The sequence below is a fragment of the Cimex lectularius genome, unplaced genomic scaffold (genome assembly GCF_000648675.2).
Source record: "Cimex lectularius strain Harlan isolate CLEC.00 unplaced genomic scaffold, Clec_2.1 scaffold252, whole genome shotgun sequence".
In the NCBI taxonomy this organism is placed as follows: Eukaryota; Metazoa; Arthropoda; class Insecta; order Hemiptera; family Cimicidae; genus Cimex; species Cimex lectularius.
The window spans coordinates 196,775-220,485 of NW_019392777.1; the positions used below are offsets into that span (position 1 = coordinate 196,775).

Below are 23,711 nucleotides of genomic sequence, written 5' to 3' on the forward strand. Positions count from 1 at the left end.
TCCAAGACAGCACATGAAGATTTTGCAAAGAGACAGAGACACCAACCCACATATTAACAAACTGTGCTGCTACACTTGCCCGCAGGAGGAAGTGTTTTGGGATGTACAATGTGACTGTAGAAGAAATGACCAATAAGGTTCCTTGATGAAATGGAACTCAACGGTGTGCTATAGGCACAGCAAAAGGGAGACAATAGCTCTTAAAGGCGCGGTATATTTCACCCCGACCAATGAGATGCCAAGGGAAAAAGACTCACAGATGCTTCTGGCGAATAGAGAATATCTTTAGAACAGTCAACTAAATCACACTTTTAGTAATATGGGAACACCAAGAAGCAACATGAGATGAGCAAAGCAGACGATGAGAAGCTAAAAAAGCAAAACTCATCAAATCTAGATGCTTCTGGGTTAAAAGAGAATTGTTACAAGAGAATACTGAAATTTAAGACGCTTACAGGGTAATATGAGTACCCTTGGAGCGAGACGCAATCAGATGCTTTCTTGGTACAAATGAGAAGCTAAGGAAGATCCATTACATCTAGATCTTCTAGGCTATTGAGACTTGTTAGAAGAGATAGCTGAAAATGGGCACTTTTAGGCTAATTAGGGGAAGAAGTAGAAGCAAGGGCCAAAACAGGACGGTTCTACCTTAACATGAAAAGACTAGGAAGCGAAACTCACAAATCCTAGTTGCCAGTTTGTCTGCCTTTCTTTACCCGAAGTACCTTTGTGTGCCGGTACCCGAGATATCAGGTTGAGTAAGTTGAACCTTTTTCAAGATGTTCAAAGCAAACGTTGATGAACAGATGATAGACCGAGGTGTACTTCCCTGATGTGTTCGATTGCTCAAATTTTTGGGCTTGTACATAAAATGCCTGATCATCATTTGTTTCGGAGACATCTGTAAACTATCATTAAATAAATATTCTTCTTCTCCTTGTTTACTTTTTGTGCTTTATAGTATGTAGACTTCATTTTTAAGAATGAGTGTCTGATTTTATTAATTGCTGTTCTGCCCGAAATGTTTAGTCTCTAACCAATTTGTTTGTTTTTCTAGCCTAAATCTGTTTTTAGTTTCTCCTTGTATAAATATTTAATGCGGTTTAGCGGTGTTTCTAGTGCATATGACGGGGTTGATTTCCTTGCCCCTGTGGTACAAAGGTTTTGGCAGTATGTTGTATACTGCCAAATGTTTGGTTAACTTGTTTTTGTTGAACTTTGGCGTACTGATCTGTTGAATGGGATAATTTTGTTGTTGTCCATAAAACTCGGCGCCGTAGATTTTTAATTTTAAATTAGTAGGACAACATAGTTGGTGAAAGAAGACGCAAAATCAATTAAGAAATCACACAAATCAGCCATTTCTTAATATTAAGAAAAATTATGCCTTTCTCATTCTCTCGCCCTCTTCCCCATCTCTCTCTTCTTCACTCACTCTCATTTACTCGTTCACTCGCTCACTCTACTTATTTATTATGCACACCATCATCCACTCGCTTACTTTTATTTACTCGCTCACTCACTAATTCTCTCTCTCCCTCGTTCGCTCGCTCTTTCGCTCTCCCTTTTTTCTCTCCTTCCCTCCTTCTCTCGCTCAATTTCTCTCTTTCTCCTCAATCTCATTTACTTGTTCACTCGCGCACTCTTATCTTGTTTTTATGTACAATTACTCACCCCTTACTTTCATTTACTCGCTTGCTCGCTAATTCACTCTATCAGTATCTATCTATCTATTTCTCTTTCTCTCGTTCGCTCACTCTCTCCCTCTCCCTTTTTTTCTCTCCTTCTTCTATCCATCTCCCCATCTCTATCTGTCTCTTACTCTATAACTCTCTTTCTCACTCAATCTCTTTCATTCTCAACAGTCACTCACTCTGTCGCTTACTCTCTCTCCCTCCCTCACTCTCTCTTTCTCTTGCACTCTCTCTTTGTTTCTGTTCCTCCCTCCTTCTTTCGCTCTCTCTCTCTCTCTCTCTCTCTCTCTCTCTCACTCACTCACTCACTCAATCTTATTTGCTCTTTCGCTCGCTTACTCACTCTATTTCCCTCGCATTTGCTCGCCTCACATTATCAAACAGCCACTCACTGTCGCTTACTCACCTTCTCTCACTATCTCAGACATACTCGATCACACTTTCAACGATCACTCTTTCAAACAGTCACCCTATTTCTCATTCGCTATCATTTACTCACTCAATTTATTACTCTCTCATTCTCATTTACTCGTTCACAAAGTGATTCTCTATCTCTCGTTAATCGTAAGACATAAATTTGCGAGATTTTTTTAAATAAAATGATATTAATATACTTTTGTAAACGTTCTTCTTTTTATGGACTTATCAGACTTAAAGTCCACTCAAGGGGACGTTAAATATAAAGTTTACTTTCTATTTCAAGCTGTGGGTACACAGGTTTAGTTTATTTTTCCGATCGCGATAGTGTGGCTGAGATAGAGGTGCTAATTTTTCATTAATGAATTTTTTTTGGCCCCCCTCCGGGATTTGTGAAGGGGCCGCCATGCGGGACGCCGGCCGGTCGACACGTGGAGCCCCTGCGCGTCGCCCGGGCCGGGGAAAAAGGGAAAGAAATTTCGATTTTCCGCCGGCCGGTCGTCGCCCTCGGCGAATCGACCCTTTCTCCATTGAGAAAAGGGGCGCGACCCCTATTGATCCGGGTGAAAGCGCAAGTCTCTCCTCGTCCCGGGGTGGGGCCTCTAAGAAAGGGCTTGGGAATCCGGGCCCAGCCGGGAAATTCGTCTCGTATCCTTCGCCCCGGCAACACTGTCTCCCGCCTCGGAGTGGGGGGGCCCCTTCTCCTTCCCCCCTTTCACCCGTCAGTATCCGCTTCGACCCGAGTCTCAGAACGCGAATTTTCTCTCCGCCCCCCGTCTTTTTTCGATTTCTCCCCGGCTCCCTCTCCCCGGAAAATTTACCAAAAGTTACACCAAAAAAAGTAGAAAAAAACGATTTTCGGCCGTTTCGCTCGCAAAACGCGTTTTGATCTTTTTATCTCTGGACAACCCATTTTTTACGGTTTCACGGTTTTTCCTCCTCCTTCCCCCCCAACCAAAACCGACATCGGAAATCGAGAAAAGGCAGGGACACCGGTGTGTGACATGCACGTGCTATCCCGTTGAATGGACTATGTACCTCAGCTACATGATGCCTCCTCCTCCGTGGCGGTTCAACGGACATAGATACACGAAGAAAAATATCTACAGGTTCGCCTCCGGGTCGGAAGCCCGCCTCCCGTGAGGATGGCACGGCCCCTCCCTTTTTTTCTCTTATCCCCCTCGTGACCTTGTGGCGTCTTTGTCACCTCCGGCCGACGCCTTCAACACGTGGTCTCACTTTTTACAAAAACCCATTACGCTTATAACTATAATTTATTTATTTTTATTTTTTTAAATTTCACTTCAAAAACCGAACATCCCCTACTTATAAAAAAGACTATTAAATTTCATTTTGTACCAAAAAGAAAAAAACCGTTTATAAACTTCCCCAACAAAACCTTCTCAGTTTATAACAATTTTATTAACTATCTTTACAAACAAAATAATTAGAGTTCATTCCCAATTCAGGCATATTTTTATAGTGTTTACAATTAATTTAAAACTATACGGTTTTCCATAGAAATAACAAAGAAAATCATTTTTTTAAGTTTACCAGTCAGGTCGAGAAATGAAACCTCATCAGCTGTTACACCTCGTTAAAATTTTCAAATTAAAATCTCGCCTTAATTATTTAAAAAATTCGAAGAGGAATAGTAAATTCGACATCCATGACTCGACTTTTACAAGTTTTTTCGACCTGGTTTTTTTTTTCTTTATGGGTTTACAGATCCCTGCTACGAGTATGTGTTGCCGGAAAAGGAAACCTCACCGGCTGTTACTCTCATTAAATTTTCCAAATTCAAATCTCCCCTTAATTATTAAAAAAACGAAATTTTTCAAAGAGGAATAATAAATTCGATGACCTTGACGTTTAAATTTGAAAAATTCTACTTTTACCATTTTTTCCCGACATGTTTTTTTAATGGGGTTTACAAATCCCAGCCTCGAAGCAGGTGTCGTGCTGGAAAATGAAACCTCAACAGCTGTTACCCTCGTTACATTTTCCAAATTGTAACCTTGCCTTAATTATTTAAAAAAAAGTTAAAAACGTTAAAAGTTTAAACTATAATTACATTTCATTAGGTATCCAAAAATAATAAAAAAAACCTTTTGTAAACTTCCATAACAAAACATTCTCAGTTTGTGACAATTCTATTATTATAAAATGATTAAAATTCATTCACAATTCAGGCGTATTCTTAAATAGGTTTTTTTATAATTAATCGAAAAACAGTAGTTTTCCTTAAAAATATAATTGAAAAAAAAACAAATACGAAAAGGCAATTTTTAAAATTCATCAGTAGGTCGAGAAATGAAACTTCACCAAGTGTTACCCTGTTAAATTTTCCAAATTGAAATCTAGATAAATTTTCGAAAAGGAATAATAAATTCGACGACCTTGACGTTTCAATTTAAAAAAAAACTGCTTTTACAATTTTTTCCCGACCTGTTTTTTTTTTCTTTATGGAGTTTACAGATCCCAGCCACGAGCAGGTTTCATGCCGGAAAATGAAACCTCACCGGCTGTTACCTTCTTTATATTTTCTAAATTGAAATCTCGCCTTAATTATTTAAAAAAAGAAGATAAATTTTGGAGTAATAAATTCGATGACCTTGACGTTTAAATTTCAAAAACTAGACTTTTACTATTTTTCCTCGATCTGGTTTTTCCTTTCTTTATGGGGTTTACAGATCCCGGCCACCGGCTGGTGTCATGCCGGAAAATGAAACCTCCCCTACTGCTATAATTTTAAATTTAAATTTTAGCCTAATCATCGGATTGTTGAATTATTTATAATTTAATATTATTTAACGCAAAGGATATGGATTTACGTTGTTATTGATGAAGTTTTTTGACAAAGGAAATATTCTGACCTGATGATAAAAATTGGAAACTCTTAAGGGATTTTCCTGTTTAAAAATTTCCATTTCCAATACGTTTTAAACGATAATAAATTAATCATGAATCGGGCTTGTTAAATAAAGTTTTTGCTTTGTGTTTTGAAGGTTTCTGGCTTGGTCTCTTGAGAAAATTTTTTTTTTCCTTCCGGGTACCGGGTTACAATGCGAGCTTACCTTATTTGTGACTGACCCTGCGACTGCTATTTTATCCATAAATCTGACATGTTTAATTTGTATTTTTATGGAAAATTAAGGCCTGTCTTTTTTTTTCCCAAGATTTTACTGGTCGACCATATATCGGATGGAATAAAGTCAGTATCTCCTCGCAGCAGAACCCGCCTCCAATGCCTTACATTGGGTGCCAAAATCCTAGGCCCAAAATTTGCCTGCTTTGCTATGCGGAGACGGGATGGGTTATATTGTATATTAAATTGAAAATTGGCTCCACGCTGTACGAACCGTAAAGAAAAAAAAAATTAAATTAAAATTAAGCAAAGAGTTATGGTGAACTTAACACAGGAAGAAAGGCCTAATGTGCCTCCCTAAAAACTAATCAGGGTAGACATGTCAACCTCTCACATTAAATAATTTCGTCAGGCCAATTAATCATAATTAACAAATTCTAAGTAAATAGAACACAATATTCACATTTAAAAAAATGCATTTATTCTTAAGGAAACTAAAATACATAGCAACCTTAATTTTCTACAAGTAAGACTATAACAAATTTAAAACCTTACAGAACTAGAGTCGATAAATACTTTTTGATTCCGAAGATGTTGAAAATTCCCGTTTTCAAGAAATGTCTTAGAACACCTCTGAAGTTGGGTGGGTCCACCGTCGCCTTGTCGATGAATGAATTGATTATTTTCTAAAGTTAAGGCCAGGGCGTAGAGATATCCGTCTTGACACCGTCACACTCTTCTCTTACATACGTCTCATACATCTTGTACAGTGGCAAGATATTAAAAGAAATAAAGCAAAAAAAAAAAGTTGCTCTTGACGTAATTTCCTACAAGGATTGTTGGGTCACCAATAGAACTTATGGCCTCGTAGAATTTATTTTGATCAAATCTTTTAATATTGTATTTCCTAGCATGTAGGCTGATGAACGTGTAATTTGATCACGATTATTATTAGTGTGCCCATTCTCGCTTGAACAACACTTAAAACACGCCTTACAGACCATTCCCCCCATGCAGTTTTTTTTTCTTTGATGAACATTCCATGGAACCGGCTGCAAAGTGAAATTTCACAGTTATGTACACACTACGTCTAGTTCGGTTTTCTTTTCTCTATGAAGTTTTGAAAAATAGTCTTTACAAATAAATATTTAAGTTGATTTATATTTAGATGGGATCCCAGGTAGCTGAATAAGCATGTCAGACTCTCGGCTCAGATCCTGCAGTCGTAGGTTCGATTCCCGTTTCGCTCCCCCCCCCCCCAAAAAAAAAAAATCAATCCTCTGAACAATAAAAGTAAAGTAATTCCTGTTCAGAGTCAAGGAAGGTTTAAACTAATTTTCATTTTTCATACTATAATTTAAAAGGCACAGAGCTGGGATTTGAACGAGGTCCCCTTCCTCCTCCAGATAATATTCAAAACAAAATCTTTATTAAACTAGTTACTACCATGTATCACCGACAGTCATACGCATACTTTGTACCCGTAAAGCTGTAGAAATTAATTATAGGGTGATGTACTTTCAAGTAGTTGTAAAGTTAAAAGAGGCCCTGGAGGAAGGTTGAGTTGGTTTTAAAAACAGTTGTGTTACTGTACAGCACCGCACAATCTGTAAATACTTAGATCCCCCCCCCCATTTTTAGTGGTGGTTAAGTATCAATATGTAAAGCTCTAGGTGTCAGGAAGTTGAGAATTAGCTAAAATTCTATTATTTATTAATCTGGCCATGTTCGATTATCAAAGTCGGGGCAGACGGCGTGCGCCGAATGACATGTGTTGAACGGCTTGCGACCCTCTCCTCCCTACAAATTAAAAAAAAAAAAAAAATACAAATAACCTAAACAAGTAAGTTAATCGTCTTATCTTTTTTTCCAGTGGTGGAGGCGTCACGAAGTTGATTATCTCAAATTTGCCATCTCACTTGTCCAATGCGGAATTAGATGCGATTATTAACCGATTCCCAAACCAGGGCTGGGAGAGGGACGCCCGTTCGCAATCTATAGTCGTTACCTTCGAGAATCATGAACAAGCCGAACGGTGAGTATTTGTATTTTAAAAAAAAGTGCTGAAAAATGGAATATAACGACATGATCAACATGTTTTTATTTTTTTATCGTGAATTGGCTTGTTTTTTTTGGATCTTTGTAAAAAAAAAATTGTCAGATTTACCCCTTTTAAGCTTCCCCACAATAGGAAATGTTATTAATTGTTTTTTTGTCCAATTGCAGGGCTTATAACGATCTCATCCAGACAGAATACGAAGGCAATTACCCGAAGATGGAGCTGCGCGGGCCAGGCGGAGCCGGCGGAGAAGACAAGAGGCGAGGGAGGCCGAGGACGGTCGGCTACCCGCTGGGCGGGAGCACGCCGGGCGCCAGGCAGACCGACTTCCCCCTCCGCATACTCGTCCAGTCAGACATGGTCGGTGCCATAATTGGCCGGCTTGGTTCGACCATAAGGCAGATAACTCAGCAGACTCGTGCCAGGTAGGTCTGCACTTACTTAAGACGCAACGGTAAGAATTATTATAAATTTTTTTTATCAGGGTTGACGTTCATCGCAAAGAAAACGTCGGGTCGCTCGAAAAGGCTATCACTATATTCGGCAATCCGGAGAACTGCACTAACGCTTGCAAACGCATATTGGAAGTGATGAAGCAAGAAGCGACATCAAACAACAAAGGGTAAATTTAAAAAAAAAATTAATTTAACAAAATATATAAAAGAATTGACATTAACAATTTTTTTTTTCACCAGAGAGATAACATTAAAGGTGCTAGCTCATAACAATTTAATCGGACGTATAATTGGAAAATGTGGCAACACAATCAGAAGAATTATGCAAGAAACCGACACAAAAATCACTGTTTCAAGGTTAAAACAAAAAAAAATTAATTAACTAAAAAAAATGAATGAAAAATAATATTTTTTAAAAATTGTTTAGCATCAATGACATAAATAGTTATAACCTGGAAAGAATCATCACGGTCAAGGGATCGATAGACAACATGTCTAAGGCGGAGTCTATGATCAGCGCCAAGCTGAGACAGAGCTACGAGAACGACCTCCAAGCGATTGCGGTAAGTGACGACGGCGATGATGAAACGGCGCTGCCGACGCCCGCTCGGCATCCATGCCCTCCTACTCCTACCGATCCTTTCCTCTTCCAGGGCGACTGCTCCGACCTCGTAGTCTCCGACCAAGAGCAGGAGTGTTTCGTATGAGGCGAGTGCAAAAAAAAAGGCCGCGCCTAGGAGAACCGAAGCGAGACTTAGAATCAGTAGCTCCTCTCCTCCCTCTCGCCCTTAACCTCATCAAGACAAACACACAACAAATATATATATTTATATATAAAAAACGAAAAAAAAAAGTCCACAGTATTGAAAAAAACATGAGGAAAATCTTGAGAGATAATTAAACAGAAAAAAAGAAAAAAAAAAGAAAAAAGATAAACCATTTCCAGAGGAAAGGGCTTTTTAATTTTCAACGCTCTTTTACTAGCCAAAGCTTGATTAAAAGTCTGGAAAAGTGATTGTTTTATTTTAATTTTATTTATTTAGTTAAGTATTAGCAGTGATAGCGAAGTACTTAAAATTATGACAATCCTGATGTCTATACAATCTCTATTAACTGGAAAGAATTTGTCATGATCAGTAGTGGCTAAGATATTTAGATGTGAACATGTGGCCGGAAAAGTTTGTATTTTTGATGATAAATTAAGACTAGAATGGTGACTGTTGTCGCTGAGTGGTTAAGGCTTCAATTTCTTGGCTAGCGGTTATTGCTGTCATGGGTTCGATTCCAACCTTTTTGGGATTTTTTTCTCTGATGGTAAGGGTGACCGTTGCGAAAATTGACATGGCATTCGTTGACAGTAGGTCCGGGGTGCAATCGGATCTCAGCAACCATGAATTCGGTCTCCCCTTCAGTAGAAGAATACCGGGGGCTCAATTCACATGCTGTAGTGAGCTTGCTTCAAAAAATGGAAAAATTGAATGAAACAAAAAATCTCCTTAAAGGCATTATTTATTATTTTAGCATAATATTTGACATATTTTCTACTTTTGTAAAGAATTCAGTAATTTTCTTCTGAGATTTATTTTTACATTCTGTACAAAAGTGTCTCTCAAAACGCTTCTCTAACAGCCTCAGAGGTCTCATTGCTGCATACACTTCAGCATTCGATGAGATTTTGCCGAAATCGCCTTTGTCATCTTCTGTTCCTTGTGTGGGTGCTGAGTGTTGCTCTTCAGTGGACCTGGATGTTCTGGATTATAGCTTCATCAGACAACTCACATGTCACGACATACATGTTCACCTCAAGGAATTGGTCGATGGGTAATTAGCTCTGATGTCGGCAATTATATATTGTCAATCTCTGAAGAAAATGGCTGATCAGTATGAAGGTGACTAACAATGACCCAGAATTTGCTGCGTCTATTGTACGCTGTATCAGATATTTCTGTCCCCCTGGACTGAGAAAAGTGTATGCTCTAAATATTGTGTATATTGTAAATGGTGTTAATGTAATTTTTCCTATACCATTTCATGTCGCCGAAGATATTGTATGCTTTAACTGGTTGTACGTTCTATCCGGTGTCGTAAATGATGTCCACTGTATTTGGGGTTAACCTACTGCTTCCTTTGAGACCTATTGTATCCCTTATTCTATACCTATAGCACACCGGTGAGACCTAGTTTATTAAGAAATTGGAAAGGTAAAGCACATGAACACACCTGATGTGACCCGAAGCCACCCGACGCAAATCCAATGATCAATTTTCCATAAGGTTTTATTACCTACCCCTGTGCACATCTACCTGATGCCACACAACGCTACCCTACTCTATGCTATGCGATACAATCAAGTTCCCTATTGTCCAGATTTGTGTCGAGTACAGTCAAAGGCAAAAGAACTGGACACTAATATTTTTTATTTCAAAATATACGTATTATATTTATATTAATTACAACAAATAAAAACCATATTAAGCGAGATCAAAAATTCATGGGTTTTTATTTAAAAAATTTAAGTTTAATGGTTTGGCAGAAAATTTATCATAACTTCACTAATTTCGTGGTCCGCTTGACCAATTAATGTCTTCGGCTTGATACGCCGCTGCTCTACCACTTGAGCTATCATGCCTCGATCCACTCGGACACCAACTTCCCATCTCAACCGTACCTTTGAAAAATGGCAAAAAGGAGGGAAAATTCAAAAGATGTGGTTGAGATGGGAAGTTGGTGTCCGAGTGGATCGAGGTCACGATAGCTCAAGTGGTAGAGCAGCGGCGTATCAAGCCGAAGATCGTGGGTTCGAATCCCGCTCGTGCCATTGACTTTTTTATCTCAACTAAAAACCTTAATTAATTGTAATTTATCATAACACTGGAATACCATATTATTAAACGGTTTTTGCTCATAAAATTTAACTGACAATTTATTACACGGTTTTGCTTATAATATTTAACTAACAATTTATTATGTGGTTTTGTTCATAAATTTTAACTAAAAATTGATTTCATGGATTTCCTCATAAAATTTAACTAACAATTTATTACGTTTTTTTTTCTCATAAAATGTAACAGACAATTTATTTTACAATGTTGCTCATCAAATTTAACTAACAGTTTGTTTTCATGGTTTTGTTCATAAAATTTAACTACCAATTTATTACATGTTTTTTTTTCTCATAAAATGTAATCGACAATTTATTACACAATTTTGCTCATAAAATTTAACTAACAGTTTATTTTCATGGTTTTGTTCATAAAATTTAACCAACAATTTATTACATGGTTTTGCTAATAAAATTGCACCATTTTCGTCAGAACTGGACACTCACATTTTTTGCAGTTTAATTTAAATTATATTAAATTAAATTTAAATATGATTTTGTCATTATATTAATTACAACATGCTTATTTTAATGTAACCAAATTAAACTAAGATTAAAAAACATGAACTTTTATAAAAATTATTTGATTATGATGGTTAGGCAGAAAATTTATCACTGACACGTGATATAGAAATAGTGAATCATGTAGTAATCGAAAGGAAATTTCTGGTTTGTTTGCGGCATTATACAGCAGATGGCTTACAGATCCTGTTGTCATTTCCGCAAGAACGAAAAGAATTTCTGACGTCAAACTTTTATAATGCTGTCGTAAGGGATGTAGCACGCATAAAAATTTAAAAACAGATTCTGGATCGTTTAGTGACAACATAAGTAACGATTAATCCTTGTTAAAAGTGCTTTGTGTAATTTTGATGCACGGATATATTTTTCTTCAATTTTACCTACCTGGCTTTGTTCAGAATCAGTCGTATTAAATTTAGGGTAAAAGTTGGCTCCTGAATTAGTGTTATTTCCCGTTAGGGCCATTGCGTAACTTTTTCTAGGTGCCGGGATTGGTACTTTTCTGATGGACTTTTCCGATTTAACTGATAATTGGTCTTAGTTTTCATTTACGATTTTTGGTTCCTTTTCGATTATTATCGGGTCGTTTACGCATTCTTCAAAATTTTTATATATTTTTGTGGTCAATTTATCAATTAGTGCTAAACGTTTCTTTTTTGCAAGTCGAGAGATATTCGGGGTGTTAATTTTATTCATGAATTCTTGCGACTGGAAAGAATTCAATTTTGTACGATCGGATAGCTCCATAGTTTGAGTGGCCTGATACTCGCAGGACAATCTCGTGTGAGATGATTGTGGGGTTCTCTGACTGTCTAGCATATTTGACGAATTAAAATGTTATTTGAGAAAGTAATTTTGTAACTACGGAAGAAAGTGTAATAAAAAGAATAATCATGGATAAAGTACAATAAAAAAAGAATAACCACGCTCTGCTACCAATAACACAGGAATACCTTTATTTAAAAAATTAAATTTAACTAACAATTTATGGCATATCCCCTAATAATGCATTAACAGCAAGTTTATGGCCCTTCCTTTTCTTCATTTTTTAAATCTCCGGGTTGTCCTAACTGTCCCTTTGAAGGCACGATCTCTTCTTCCAGTCTCTCTCCTCCCTCATTTCTCCTTTCCATTCTTTCCTTAAAACTCCTAACAGTGGGCGGGTATTTTCAGAATTGTCAACTCTGTTAGAAATCCTTCAATCATATTTTTTTTAAATTAAAATATTTTTTATTAAAATTTATTAATTTTTGATCTCGTTTAATTTGGTTTACATTATAATATGAATGTTGTAATTAATATAATGACAAAATTACATATACTTAGTTTGAAATAAACTACAAAAAATATGAGTGTCCTGTTCTGAAGCTACTCGACGAAAATGGTGTAATTATGAGCAAAACCATGAAATAAATTGTTAATTAAATTTTATGAGTAAAACTGTGTAATAAATTGTTAGTTAAATTTTTTATATCAAAAAATGGTAGTCCGGTGTTTTGACCAATTTACTACCAAACCATTAAAATTAATTTTTTTAAATAAAAATAATGAATTTTTGATCTTGGTTAATTTGGTTTATATTAAAATAAGTATGTTGTAGTTAATATAACGGCAATAATACATGTAGTTTGAATAAAAATTTGACCGTCCGGTTCTTTTGTCTTCGACTGTACCCGATGCGACCTGACGAAAATCTGGACAGTGGGGATCGCAGAGCGTAGAGTAGGGTAGCGTAGCATAGCAACGGGCAGATGTGAATGGCAGTAATACAATCTTATGGAAAAATGGACTTTGGGTTTGCATCGGGTAAGCATGTCCCAGCTTAACCGATCAGCAATGACCAGTCAGAATTTGAAAGAAAAAAGCAAACATTATAATCAAAATTCACTGGTATTGAATTAGCATAAAGTTAAACTAGGCTAGTCCGCAAATGATATTATAAATCAAGTTCCCTTAGTAGTATTGATCCGGAAATAAGTGTGATCGTTGAAGACAGTAAGTATTTTTCACCGCGTTGAGTCGAAATGTTTTATTTATTTATTTTTTAAAGAGATGAAAAGTTTATATAAATATTCTTTTAATCTTCAGCCACAGACAATGATGTTTCCTGGGCTCCATCCAATGGCGATGATGTCAACTTCAAATATGGGCTATGGTGGACGTGGAGGTGGTTACCAGGGCGGCCTCTACTCTAGCAACTACCCTCCAGTTTACCAACACATTCCACCCATATCGCACGCTCCTGATGCCCAGGTAAAGGTAATGAGAGAGAATCAGCTCATTTCAACAAAGTCGGTTAATGGGAACAATTATGATGATTTTTTTTTTTTTTTTTTTTTTTTTTAAACAGGAAACAACTTATCTGTACATCCCGAACAACGCTGTCGGTGCCATGATTGGCACGAAAGGGTCAAACGTACGCAATATGATCCGCTTTTCTGGCGCTTCGGTCAAGATTGCAGCGCTCGAGAGCGAGAAGCTCGAAAGGGGCGACAACCAGCAGTCTGATAGGCGTGTCACGATCGTCGGCTCGCCCGAGGCACAATGGAAAGCCCAGTACCTCATCTTCGAGAAGATGCGCGAGGAGGGTTTCGCCACCGGCTCCGATGACATACGTCTCACCGTCGAGATCATGGTCCCATCGTTGCAGGTCGGACGCATTATCGGCAAAGGGGGCCAGAATGTCAGGGAGCTACAGCGCATGACCGGCAGCATCATCAAACTGCCCGAACAGGGAGCCGGCGGACCCCAGGAGGACGAGACGACTGTCCATATCATCGGCACGTTCTTTTCTGTCCAAGTAAGTTTACTTTTTACATTACAACATAAAATCATAATTAAACATGAAAAAATTTCAGTCAGCGCAGAGGAGAATAAGAGCAATGGTGAGCTCAGGAACTGGTAGCGGTGAACCTCGCACCCGTGGCTCACAACAGGGTCAGCAAGGCCAGCAACAACAACCACAAACACAACAACAACAGCAGCAGCAGCAGCAACAACAGCAACAGCCTCAGCAACAATGATCGGACTACTAAACAAGTTAGATGAAAAAAAAAAGCCCTCCTCAGATTTATGACTTTTAATACTTGACTGACCGACAGACTATTATTTTAAAAAAGTATATATATAAATTATATATTGACANATTAATATTTTAAACAGAGGCCCCCCCCCAAAAAAAAAACGAAAAAAATTGGAAATATTCTGGTTTTTTTAAAAACAAATTTTTATAATATTTTTGATACGTCTCGAGGCAATTTGTTTTTGTTTTTATTTATATTTATTTTTATTTTTTAAGCTTTCTTTCATGATTAAAATGATGTTTAAATGATATATTTATACAAATGTAAATTTTTTTTTGATAATTTTTCTCCCTTTTTATATCAAAAAAAAAAAATTTGGCGACAAAGCTAAATACAAAAAAAATTTTTTTGCATTTTTGCTAATTATAGGGAGAAAAAATATTTTAAAAAAATTGAGAGAGAAAGATGGTTTTTTAAATTAAAAAAAAAATTAAAGTTGAATATATATATAAAGTATAAAGAAATTTTTTTAAAATAAATTAAGGAAAATTATTAATAAAAATTTAAAAAAAAATTATATATGGGGAATCATAGGTCGGCACATCCAAGCATTTTTGTAGCTGGGGTGTGCCTTTGTTAAAAAAAAAATTTAAAAATTAAAAAAAAAAAATAAGAGGAGAATTTGCACCGCCCCTTAAAAAGATAAATAAAATTGTACGCATCTTTGCATAAATTGTACCTGTTTTTTTGAAAAGTGTTTCATTGGTGGAAAAGACACAGGGAGAAAAAAAAATATGGGAATACGATGTATAACGATCTAAGGTATGCGTACAGTTTTGAAACTTCAATAATAACAAAAATTCAAATGGAATATATATTTTTTATTTTTGTTCTAATACTTAAGCCTCTTGGTAGAATTTAACAAAACAAAATTTACACAAAACTAGCCCGCTCTAAAAAAAATTCAATTGTAAAAAAAATCTTGAGAAAAGCGCTCGCAAATTTTTTTGACATTCTTTTTCAGACATCCAAAAATTAAAAACAAAAAAAACACATCGTAGATTTAAAGAAAAAATGTAAATGGCTGCTACATCTTTTGCTACCCTCTCCCCCTAAACTAGAAGGAAAAACTAAAAATGACAGAACTTTAGCTTAAAAAACAACAACCGACGTACGACTTGAAAAAAAATGAAAAATTCCGCCGATCGATGACACTGTAGGTAAAAAGACGCAGGAAAACCAAACCTCCGCCTCTACTACACGATACGATTTAAAAAAACAAACAATCAAACAGATAAACCTCCGAAAAATCAAAGACTCGTTCTCAGCGTGGATTGGTGGTTCCTCTGAGGCGCTCTTTTTTATACGCGCCAAAAATCAAAAGAGAATAACAAAACAAATAGAAAGGTAAACGCTATTTTATATACCGTGTCTTTTATTGTTTTTATTTATTTACATTGTTTTTATTTTCCTGTTTAAATTGAATTAAAAACAAACAACGCTTAAATAAACTTAAGTAAACCGGAGAAAAATCAATAGTTTTTTATACAGAGTTTATAAAAATCGTTGTACCATAAATGAAAAATAGTTTTTTACTACATTAATACAATAATATACAATAAGCTGCTGGACTGCAATATGTTTTTTTGTTTGTTTTAAAGAAATAATTTAAATATATTTGATAAATAGACGTTATGTGCGATACCTTATATTGCTGGAACGCATAGTTATATTTTAAAATACATATATCTGGACTTTTTCGCATGTTCAAGGCCTGATTCATTTTGACACGCATGCGCACTAAAATTACAATATTACAAAAAAAATCTATACGCTGTTTTGAAGTGTAAGCACTTTATTTTTATTTTTTTGCGTGGGTGTACGTATTCTGCCTGTTTTTTATAATTTGTTTTATATCGAACGGTTCAAGCCAGCGACTCCCCGTGTCCGTCCGGTCTTGCGACAAGCCCAGTAGATGGCCTTAAAGAAAGAAAAGAGCGAAAGGCTTACAATGCCTTGTTAACTACCTCATAAAACAAAAAAAAATGCAAAAAGGGAAATGAAAACGCAACGCCGTACCTCGTATTCCCCCCATTGCTAATTCAAATTCAACAAAAACAAGAAGGCACGCCGATTAACGTTTTTTTCTCCTTTTTGTACCGAATTTAGTAAGAAGACAAGGTAACGGGAGGTGAAAAAAAAAAGAAAAACCCCGCAAATTTTCTTTTTCCCCCCCACCTGCTTCGACCCTTCCCCAATCATTATAATCCACATATATTTATATAATAGGTATATAATAATAGTTTTGTTTTCTGTTTTTCTTTTTCTTAAATAATAATTAATTGATAAATGAAACGAAGGGCATTTGATGATTTTTTTCTTCTTTTAATTGTTTTATTATATACATTTTTACAATTTGATTCCTCTCTCTAGTTATATTAATGTGAAATTTTTTTTTCTTTTATCACATTTTATTCCCCAACCCCTTTTCTTTCCTCTTCTAATTAAGATTTTTTTAAAATTTACAATTATACTATATATATATTCATGTAATGTATATATCCATACATATGTTACGTATTTGCATGAATTTTGTAAATTTGTTTCTCCTCTCTCTGTCCCTCCTTCCCCTGAATAATTAATTTAAATTTTAAACGGTTCAAACAGTTCGGTTTGAAAAATACAAGAGAAAAAACCGCATCGTTTATTAATAAATTATGTTTTTAATTTCATTTTTTTTTTTTAATTATAACATTTTTTTAGAAAAAAATTATAATCTTGTTATTATTCTGAATAATTAAAATAAAATTACAAAAAAAAGTATATAAATAATAGAAAAATATTGTTAAAAAAATAAACAAAAAAAAATTTAAAAAATTAAAAAACCAGAAATTTTTTTTCCATTGCATGTGCACGCGAAACGTTGGGTGAAAATATACAACAGAAAAATTAACCACAAAAGGGGGAAAAAATTTCACAAAAAAAAGTTAATAAAAAATAGAGTAAAAAAATAGTTTATAAAACGTTTTTTTTTGTTTTCTTTTGTCTTCTGTATTTCTTAGTGTGAAAGTAATATTGTTCATTTTTTGTTTTTTGGTCGCATATTTAAAACAAAAATCTATACGTAATTATTCACTACATATTCTTATACTATATACAATATATATGTATATGTGCTTTAGGAAGTTATTTAACTGTATTATTGGGAGAGATAAAAAATTACAGGCTTTTTCCCATATACGCCTATATATATTTTTTTTCTTGGTGGTTACATTGACATGCATGGAATTACTTAAATAAAAAAATAAAAATTAAAAAAAAAATTCCTTCGCCTCAATTATTATTTCAAAAGTTATGCATATAATATAAAAGGCCCAGTGGTTTTTAATTCATTTTTTCCTCAGAATGTTTTTTTTTTTCTTACACTACCTCTGTTATCCCTTCTTCCCCAATTGATACGCATGTAGTACGTACGCTTATGGTTTATATAGTTCCATGTAATGCGTGTTGTGTGTATTATATATATACATAACATTGTATATGTGCATGACAGATTTTTCTCAGTCCTTCCCCCTCTTTTTTTCACTTGAAAAAAATTTCTTTCTCTTTAAGGGTTGTCAACAGTGATTTTTTTATCATGGGAGGGGCGGGGAAACAGAGTAATAACAATAGATAATAATATAATTAAAATATATACAATTAATTAAGGTTTTCAGTTAAAAGAGATAAAAAAGTCAATGGGGGGATTCGAACCCACGATCTTCAGCTTGATACGCCGCTACTCTACCACTTGAGCTTTTTTTATCTCAACTGAAAACCTTAATTAATTGTAAGATATTAATTGGTAAAGCGGATCACGAAAGTAATGAATTAAAATATATAGTTTTATTACTGACCATGAAGTTATAGTTGTTAGATGGTTTATAGTTTTTTTGTCTTCTTTTCTTAGTTCAGCTTTTACTCTTTTTTTTATTTTAATTTTATATATTTGTTAATTAATCGAATTAAATTAGTTGAATAATAGTTGTTGAATTATATGTGTAAGCAATCAAGTGGGTGCAGGGTTGACGGGGGTCGTTCGTGGGCGGCCGGATGTGCGAAGGCAGTTTAAAGAAGATGAAATTTTAATGTAACGACGTGCCTTAAATAATATCAAATTAAAGAACGATTTTTAATGAAGCCTGGTCCGGTCGTGACGGTGTCGAATCCGATTTTCGGCGACTCCGTAAAACGCATATTCGTCCCTCACAAACCTTCGCCTCACGGTCAAAACGGGTCTTTTTTACAATCCCCCCTTTGTACCACCCCGTACCACAAATTCCCCACCCCCACAGTCATCCCAAAATACATAGACTTTTTTTTTCTTTATTCTGAAATTCAAATAATAGTTGAAAAAAAAAATTTTTTTTTTTCATTGCGAGGGAATAAAAAAAAGCTATTAAAAAATATTAACAAAAAAAATACAAAAAAATATGTTCGTAATATTGTAATGATTTTAATTTTTAAAAATAATAAAATAAATTTAAAAAAATAAGAAGAAGAAAAGAAAGTGTTTAATGTAAGCTTTGTATACATAAAGGAATTTATTTCAGAATAAAATTTAACCATTTTGCAGGTGTTTTCTTCTTTTTAAAAAAATAATTAATTAAAATAGGTTATTAAATATTAAAAGAAAGCAAACAAGTAAAGTTAGTTATTTTAAAAGGAAGAATGAAGTTATAATTATTAATAATTATGAAATCAATAGTTTCATTTTTTTTCTGTTTGTTTTAAATATTAATAGTGAATAAGAGAAAAAATCCGGCTGGCAATGGGCATTTTTGAACGTATTGAATTTTTTCAGCTCTTTTCCCCTATTTGAACAACATTTTTTTAACAATAATTTTTTTCCGGTTTTGGTAGGTGTATTAAAAAAAGTACAATTTTGCTACTAGAGGTTCTTTTTTTCTGGTTTAAATTCTTATTTTTAACCCCCCTGTCGATTTACAAAACAAGGGAGTCTTGGCAAAATCATGTAAAAATTTCTAAAAGAAAAAAAAAAAAAAAAAAAAGGAATCACTGGTTAATAAATAATAATCTTTATTATATGAAAAAAGAAGAGAAAATTGTTTTTTATTTTGCTCTAACGATTGTTTTAATTTTTTGGTTTTTAATGTTTTTTTTTTTTCTTCTATCAATTACCCGTTAGACGTCAAGAGTATCGGGAACCGGGAAAAAAATCTATTAGGTCAAATGTGAAATATATTAAAAAAAGTATGTATAAAAATAGAGGAAAAACTAAAGAAAAAAAAGAGAATGAAAGAAAAACTGAGTTATCTGTTTTTATTAAAGGATTTAAAAAAAAATAATATGTACACAGTAAAATAAGAGAGAGAAAAAACCGTAGACACAGAACTGTAGAAAAAACTGACGGAACGAAACCCCCGTAGAAGCGATGACAAAAGCGACAACCTCCAGTACGAAAAAATAAAATATCACAACAGAATCAGACTGGCGACACGTAGGAACGGAGGCAAAAGTACAGTTTAAAAATAAATGTTTTTTTGCAGTTCCCGCACCCCCGCTGAAAAAACCCCCAACACATCCATCGAAACGACACGGGGGTGCGGAAGGGAAATATAGATAATCAGTTTTTTTTCCTGAGATTATTGATTGCATCGGCCCTGAGAGCAAAAGGCTTGCGTTGTCGTCCCCCGAGGGCGAGATTTGTTATTTTTTAAAGATGGGCGGAAGACTCGCACGCCGTCGGCTCTCGTCCGATGCATGATGTAGTCTGTGCGAGCATTGCAGTCTCCTTTTTCTACCAATGGAAAAATAAATTATTCTAGTTATAAATTGTTATTTTTTCTTCCCTGTCTCATTAATATCCATATTTCCATACATGAATTATAAAAATGTAATGTGAACATTTAAATACAGGCCACAAGACTCATAAGACATCCTCGCCTGCACTCCAAGTTTTAGCTTCTGTTCCAACTATAGATCGCAGTCAGAATTAAGCAGATGAAAAGGCGTTGCTATGAGAAAAAGAGGATCAGCTCCCTGACTAACCGGATGTTCTTCAGGGGTAAGGATTTCTGGCCAGTGGATATAGGAAAGTTCAAGAGAACAGATCAAGTTGGCTTCCTTTGATCCTTATCCCAGCCTTTGATGACATCATTCATACCGAGGCAAAATTTGATCTTTTCCTCAATCTCTGGAAGCTGAAATTTTTGCCATACAACAACATCTCCAGAGTAGTCTAGAAAAAGATATGCCAATGGGTGGAAGAAGGCCTAAAGAACAGGAAAATCACATACACCTTGGGTGGGTGACCATCCGGACAAAGATGGCCCACAAGGGGAGGGTTCTCTCACCTCTGTTGTGGACAACACTGGTAGGAAGGAAAGTTCGGCCCTGCCATTGTAGTAAAGGTGTGCCATGCAGACATTGTGGTGGATCGTATACAAGACCTCAATCTGGTTGACAGGTGGTGCAAAAGGGAGGAGCTATCTATTAACCCCCACAAAACCATAATGATTCTATTCACAAGGAAGAGTACAATAGAAAGGCCTAAAAACTCCAAGTCTAAACGGGATTCAATTTTCCAAGGAGGCAAAGTATCTAGGGATCGCAGTAGACCAGCGGCTCACATGGAATTCAAATTTAACCAAAACCACCCAGAGAGGTGGGAGGTGCAGAAGGCTTTGCACCAAAAATTGGGGATTAAACCACAAAGTGACTCTATGGCTATGACCTGCGTCTTAAGTCCAATGTTGACGGGTCGGTGGTGTGGTGGACTAAGGCTGCAGGCATTAAGTTGTGTTACTGTAGCCATGAGTACAATGCCTGGAGGTATGAGCAGCTGCCCACAGGCTCATGGGCAACCATCTGTAAGAATAGGCTAGTAAATAAAAATGGAAATTGAGGGAAGAGATACAGGCCAATTGATGCCACTATGCCAAGATACAATTTTACGAAAAAGTACAAGTTACTGATACCAGAAAGGGCCAAAGGAACACTGCTGAAGGCAAACTCCTATTGAAACTCTAGGGCACAGGAACTGGAGTTTTCGGGATGAACCCAAAGACCTAGGTAAATATGTCTCAGTTTTCCAGTCTGAAATCATAGCGACACTGTGCCAGAGAAATAAAAAGGCTAGGAATACATTCCAAAAAGATAGCCATCATCTCGGACAGCTAGGCAGCACTAATGGCCCTGACCTCTTGCGAGGTGCAGGCAAAGAGTGTTTGGTACTGCTTGAAGGCCTTGGCAGAAGTCAGTGACTCATAATGACCTGACAGGCATGGGTCCCTGGGCATAGAGGCAATTAGAAGGTTGACATAGCAAAAGAGGGGGCCAACATGGACTCTCTGGGTCCTGAACCCTACTGTGGCAACCTGCCAAAAAGAGTATACATGTAAAAATGGATCCTTAACGAGACCAAAACCTGGTGGAAGAATACCACAGGAGGCACGTGAAGACATTCGTGGAAGGACCATCCTCAAAACTTACAAAAGTGGAAGGCAACCTCAACCACACCAGGATTCTGGTCGGACTTCTGGCAGAACGCGCCACTTAAGAAAGCACATACACCTGATAGGAGTACAGATACTGCCAGGAAGAGGAGGAGACCGCAGAACACATTTTATGTTTCTGTGAAGGTCTATGTACGTGCAGGTTCTTGCAACTAGGACAGGAAAAACCGCAAGCAAGATCCTACACTAAAGCTAGCACCACACTAGATGGAAGATACTGGTTAGGGATTTTAAAAACGCTCGTCAAATATATAGTCATACGATAGTATTGCAAGTCACATTATCAACTGAATATCCAAATAGTTGTGTCATTCCTTTCATTTCTGCTGTGTATGTGGCTTGTTCAGGTTGGGCGGATTTTCCATCACGGAAACATTCCATCTAGTGTGGCGCCAGCCTATGGAGCCGCTGGCAAGGCTATGGAGGTTAACAACCTGGCCAGTGTGTTATTAAAAAACGGGAGCACAATTGATCACTCAGCTCGAGGTGCATAAGGCCTTGTGGCCGCCTCTTTTATCCCCAGTTGACATCTCTGTGTATTGTACAACTACAGTTTGGCCGATTTTGGGATAGGTCTGACCATCTCCACCGCTGATCAAGTGAGGTCTCACATTTTTCAGAGAAAAGAATGGATTTTGTCAAGAAGCGATATAGGATTTTGGTTCGTTACTATCAATCGGTTCAAGACCAAAACCAAGCAAAATGGATTGTCTCTGATTAATGGACCAGTCAAACTTTGCCAGGGCATGGCAACTTTGCTTATAACAATCAAATGTTTAAGGAGTGCGGAGTTGGACAGGATCTCGAGTTCAAGATCTGCAAGAAGTTTAAGAGAGAGCGAGATGTACTCAAAGTCCTAGTCCAAATTAAGCAACTCTAAAAACTCTTCCAGGTTTAAAAGGGAAAACTAGGGAGATACTTTTAATTAGAATAAATATTGTTAAATATTAATCCATTATGTTTAGTTAATTAATTATCATTAGTCAATGATGTAGTATAAGTGTCGAGCAGGATTTGAACCCACAACCTTCAGCTCAATACGCCACTGCTCTAACCATTTGAGCTATCATGACTTCGATCGACTTGGACACCAATTCCTCATCTAAAATGGTTAGAGCAGTGTATTGAGTCAAAGGTCATGGGTTCGAATCCCGCATGTGACACTTTTTCATCTCGACCAAGACCTTACATAAAAAGAATAATTTTTAAAGATTACAGGCAAGACCAAACGAAGGTCTTTAAGCCTAGTACGCACTGGGATTCTTTGTTCGGACTCCGTCGCAGACTCATTGCCCCACAACATTGTCGCTCTGTAAATCGTGTCCGCACTGACTCAATGTTGCACAACATTGAGCAAAGAATCCCATTTAAGATGAGGTTCAAAAAATACTAAAACAACACACCAGATACAAGATTCATTGTCACAGTGCGTTTTGGATGCAAAAAAATGAATCCCAGACGCAACTCCGGGACAAAGAGTCCGAACAAAGAATCCCAGTGTGTACTAGGCTTTAGGAATTAAGCATGTCTCTGACACGGCAGAATGGAGTATGAGGGAAAAAAGGTCACAAGGCGATAGGTGAAAAAAAAGTTGGACCGTCTAATCATTACTACATCGTTACTGTTATAATAAAAAGTTTTATATAAATTATACACAATCTTGGATGTTAGAAGTGAAATGTAGAATGTGGTGGTTTGATCTCATACCCTCTGCTAAGCAAAATTCATTATGATTGAAGCGATATAATTTAATGTTTATATTTGTTAACTCTGGAAAGCATTATAAATAAAAATATAATTCATACGATAAGGATAAACTCACCACACTACTCAGGAGCACCGCCCAAGGAAAGGTATGTAAATTATTACTCATTTTTTAGATAATTGTTATATAATACAAATCTACTGTTCATAATATAATGTATAAATACCATATCTGTAAAATTGTAAATTTTGTCAATTGGCAAAAAAATAAATAAAAGATAAAACACTGACATTTAAGAAACATATCGGCTCCGATCATCATGGAGGCGACAAAAGATGGTGTGCAGAAGA

General features: G+C 36.0%; 1 protein-coding gene across 4 annotated transcripts in view; it reads left to right on the plus strand.

Moving 5' to 3' along the window:
- LOC106670827 (insulin-like growth factor 2 mRNA-binding protein 2) overlaps window positions 1-14,260 on the plus strand; it is a 67,047-nt gene extending 52,787 nt beyond the window's left edge. For 2 of the 4 annotated variants that reach the window (XM_014401457.2, XM_014401460.2), the window contains 8 exons: window positions 7,073-7,234; window positions 7,426-7,683; window positions 7,743-7,880; window positions 7,954-8,070; window positions 8,141-8,276; window positions 13,205-13,375; window positions 13,467-13,916; window positions 13,975-14,260. In XM_014401457.2, coding sequence (XP_014256943.1) covers window positions 7,073-7,234; window positions 7,426-7,683; window positions 7,743-7,880; window positions 7,954-8,070; window positions 8,141-8,276; window positions 13,205-13,375; window positions 13,467-13,916; window positions 13,975-14,139 — 1,597 coding nt within the window. In that variant the 3' untranslated portion in view covers window positions 14,140-14,260. Of the gene's footprint in view, window positions 1-2,824; window positions 3,221-7,072; window positions 7,235-7,425; window positions 7,684-7,742; window positions 7,881-7,953; window positions 8,071-8,140; window positions 8,277-13,204; window positions 13,376-13,466; window positions 13,917-13,974 lie in introns of those variants that run through there. The other 2 variants (XM_014401459.2, XM_014401458.2) reach the window with 2 other exon arrangements.
- Window positions 14,261-23,711: the final 9,451 nt, after the last annotated feature.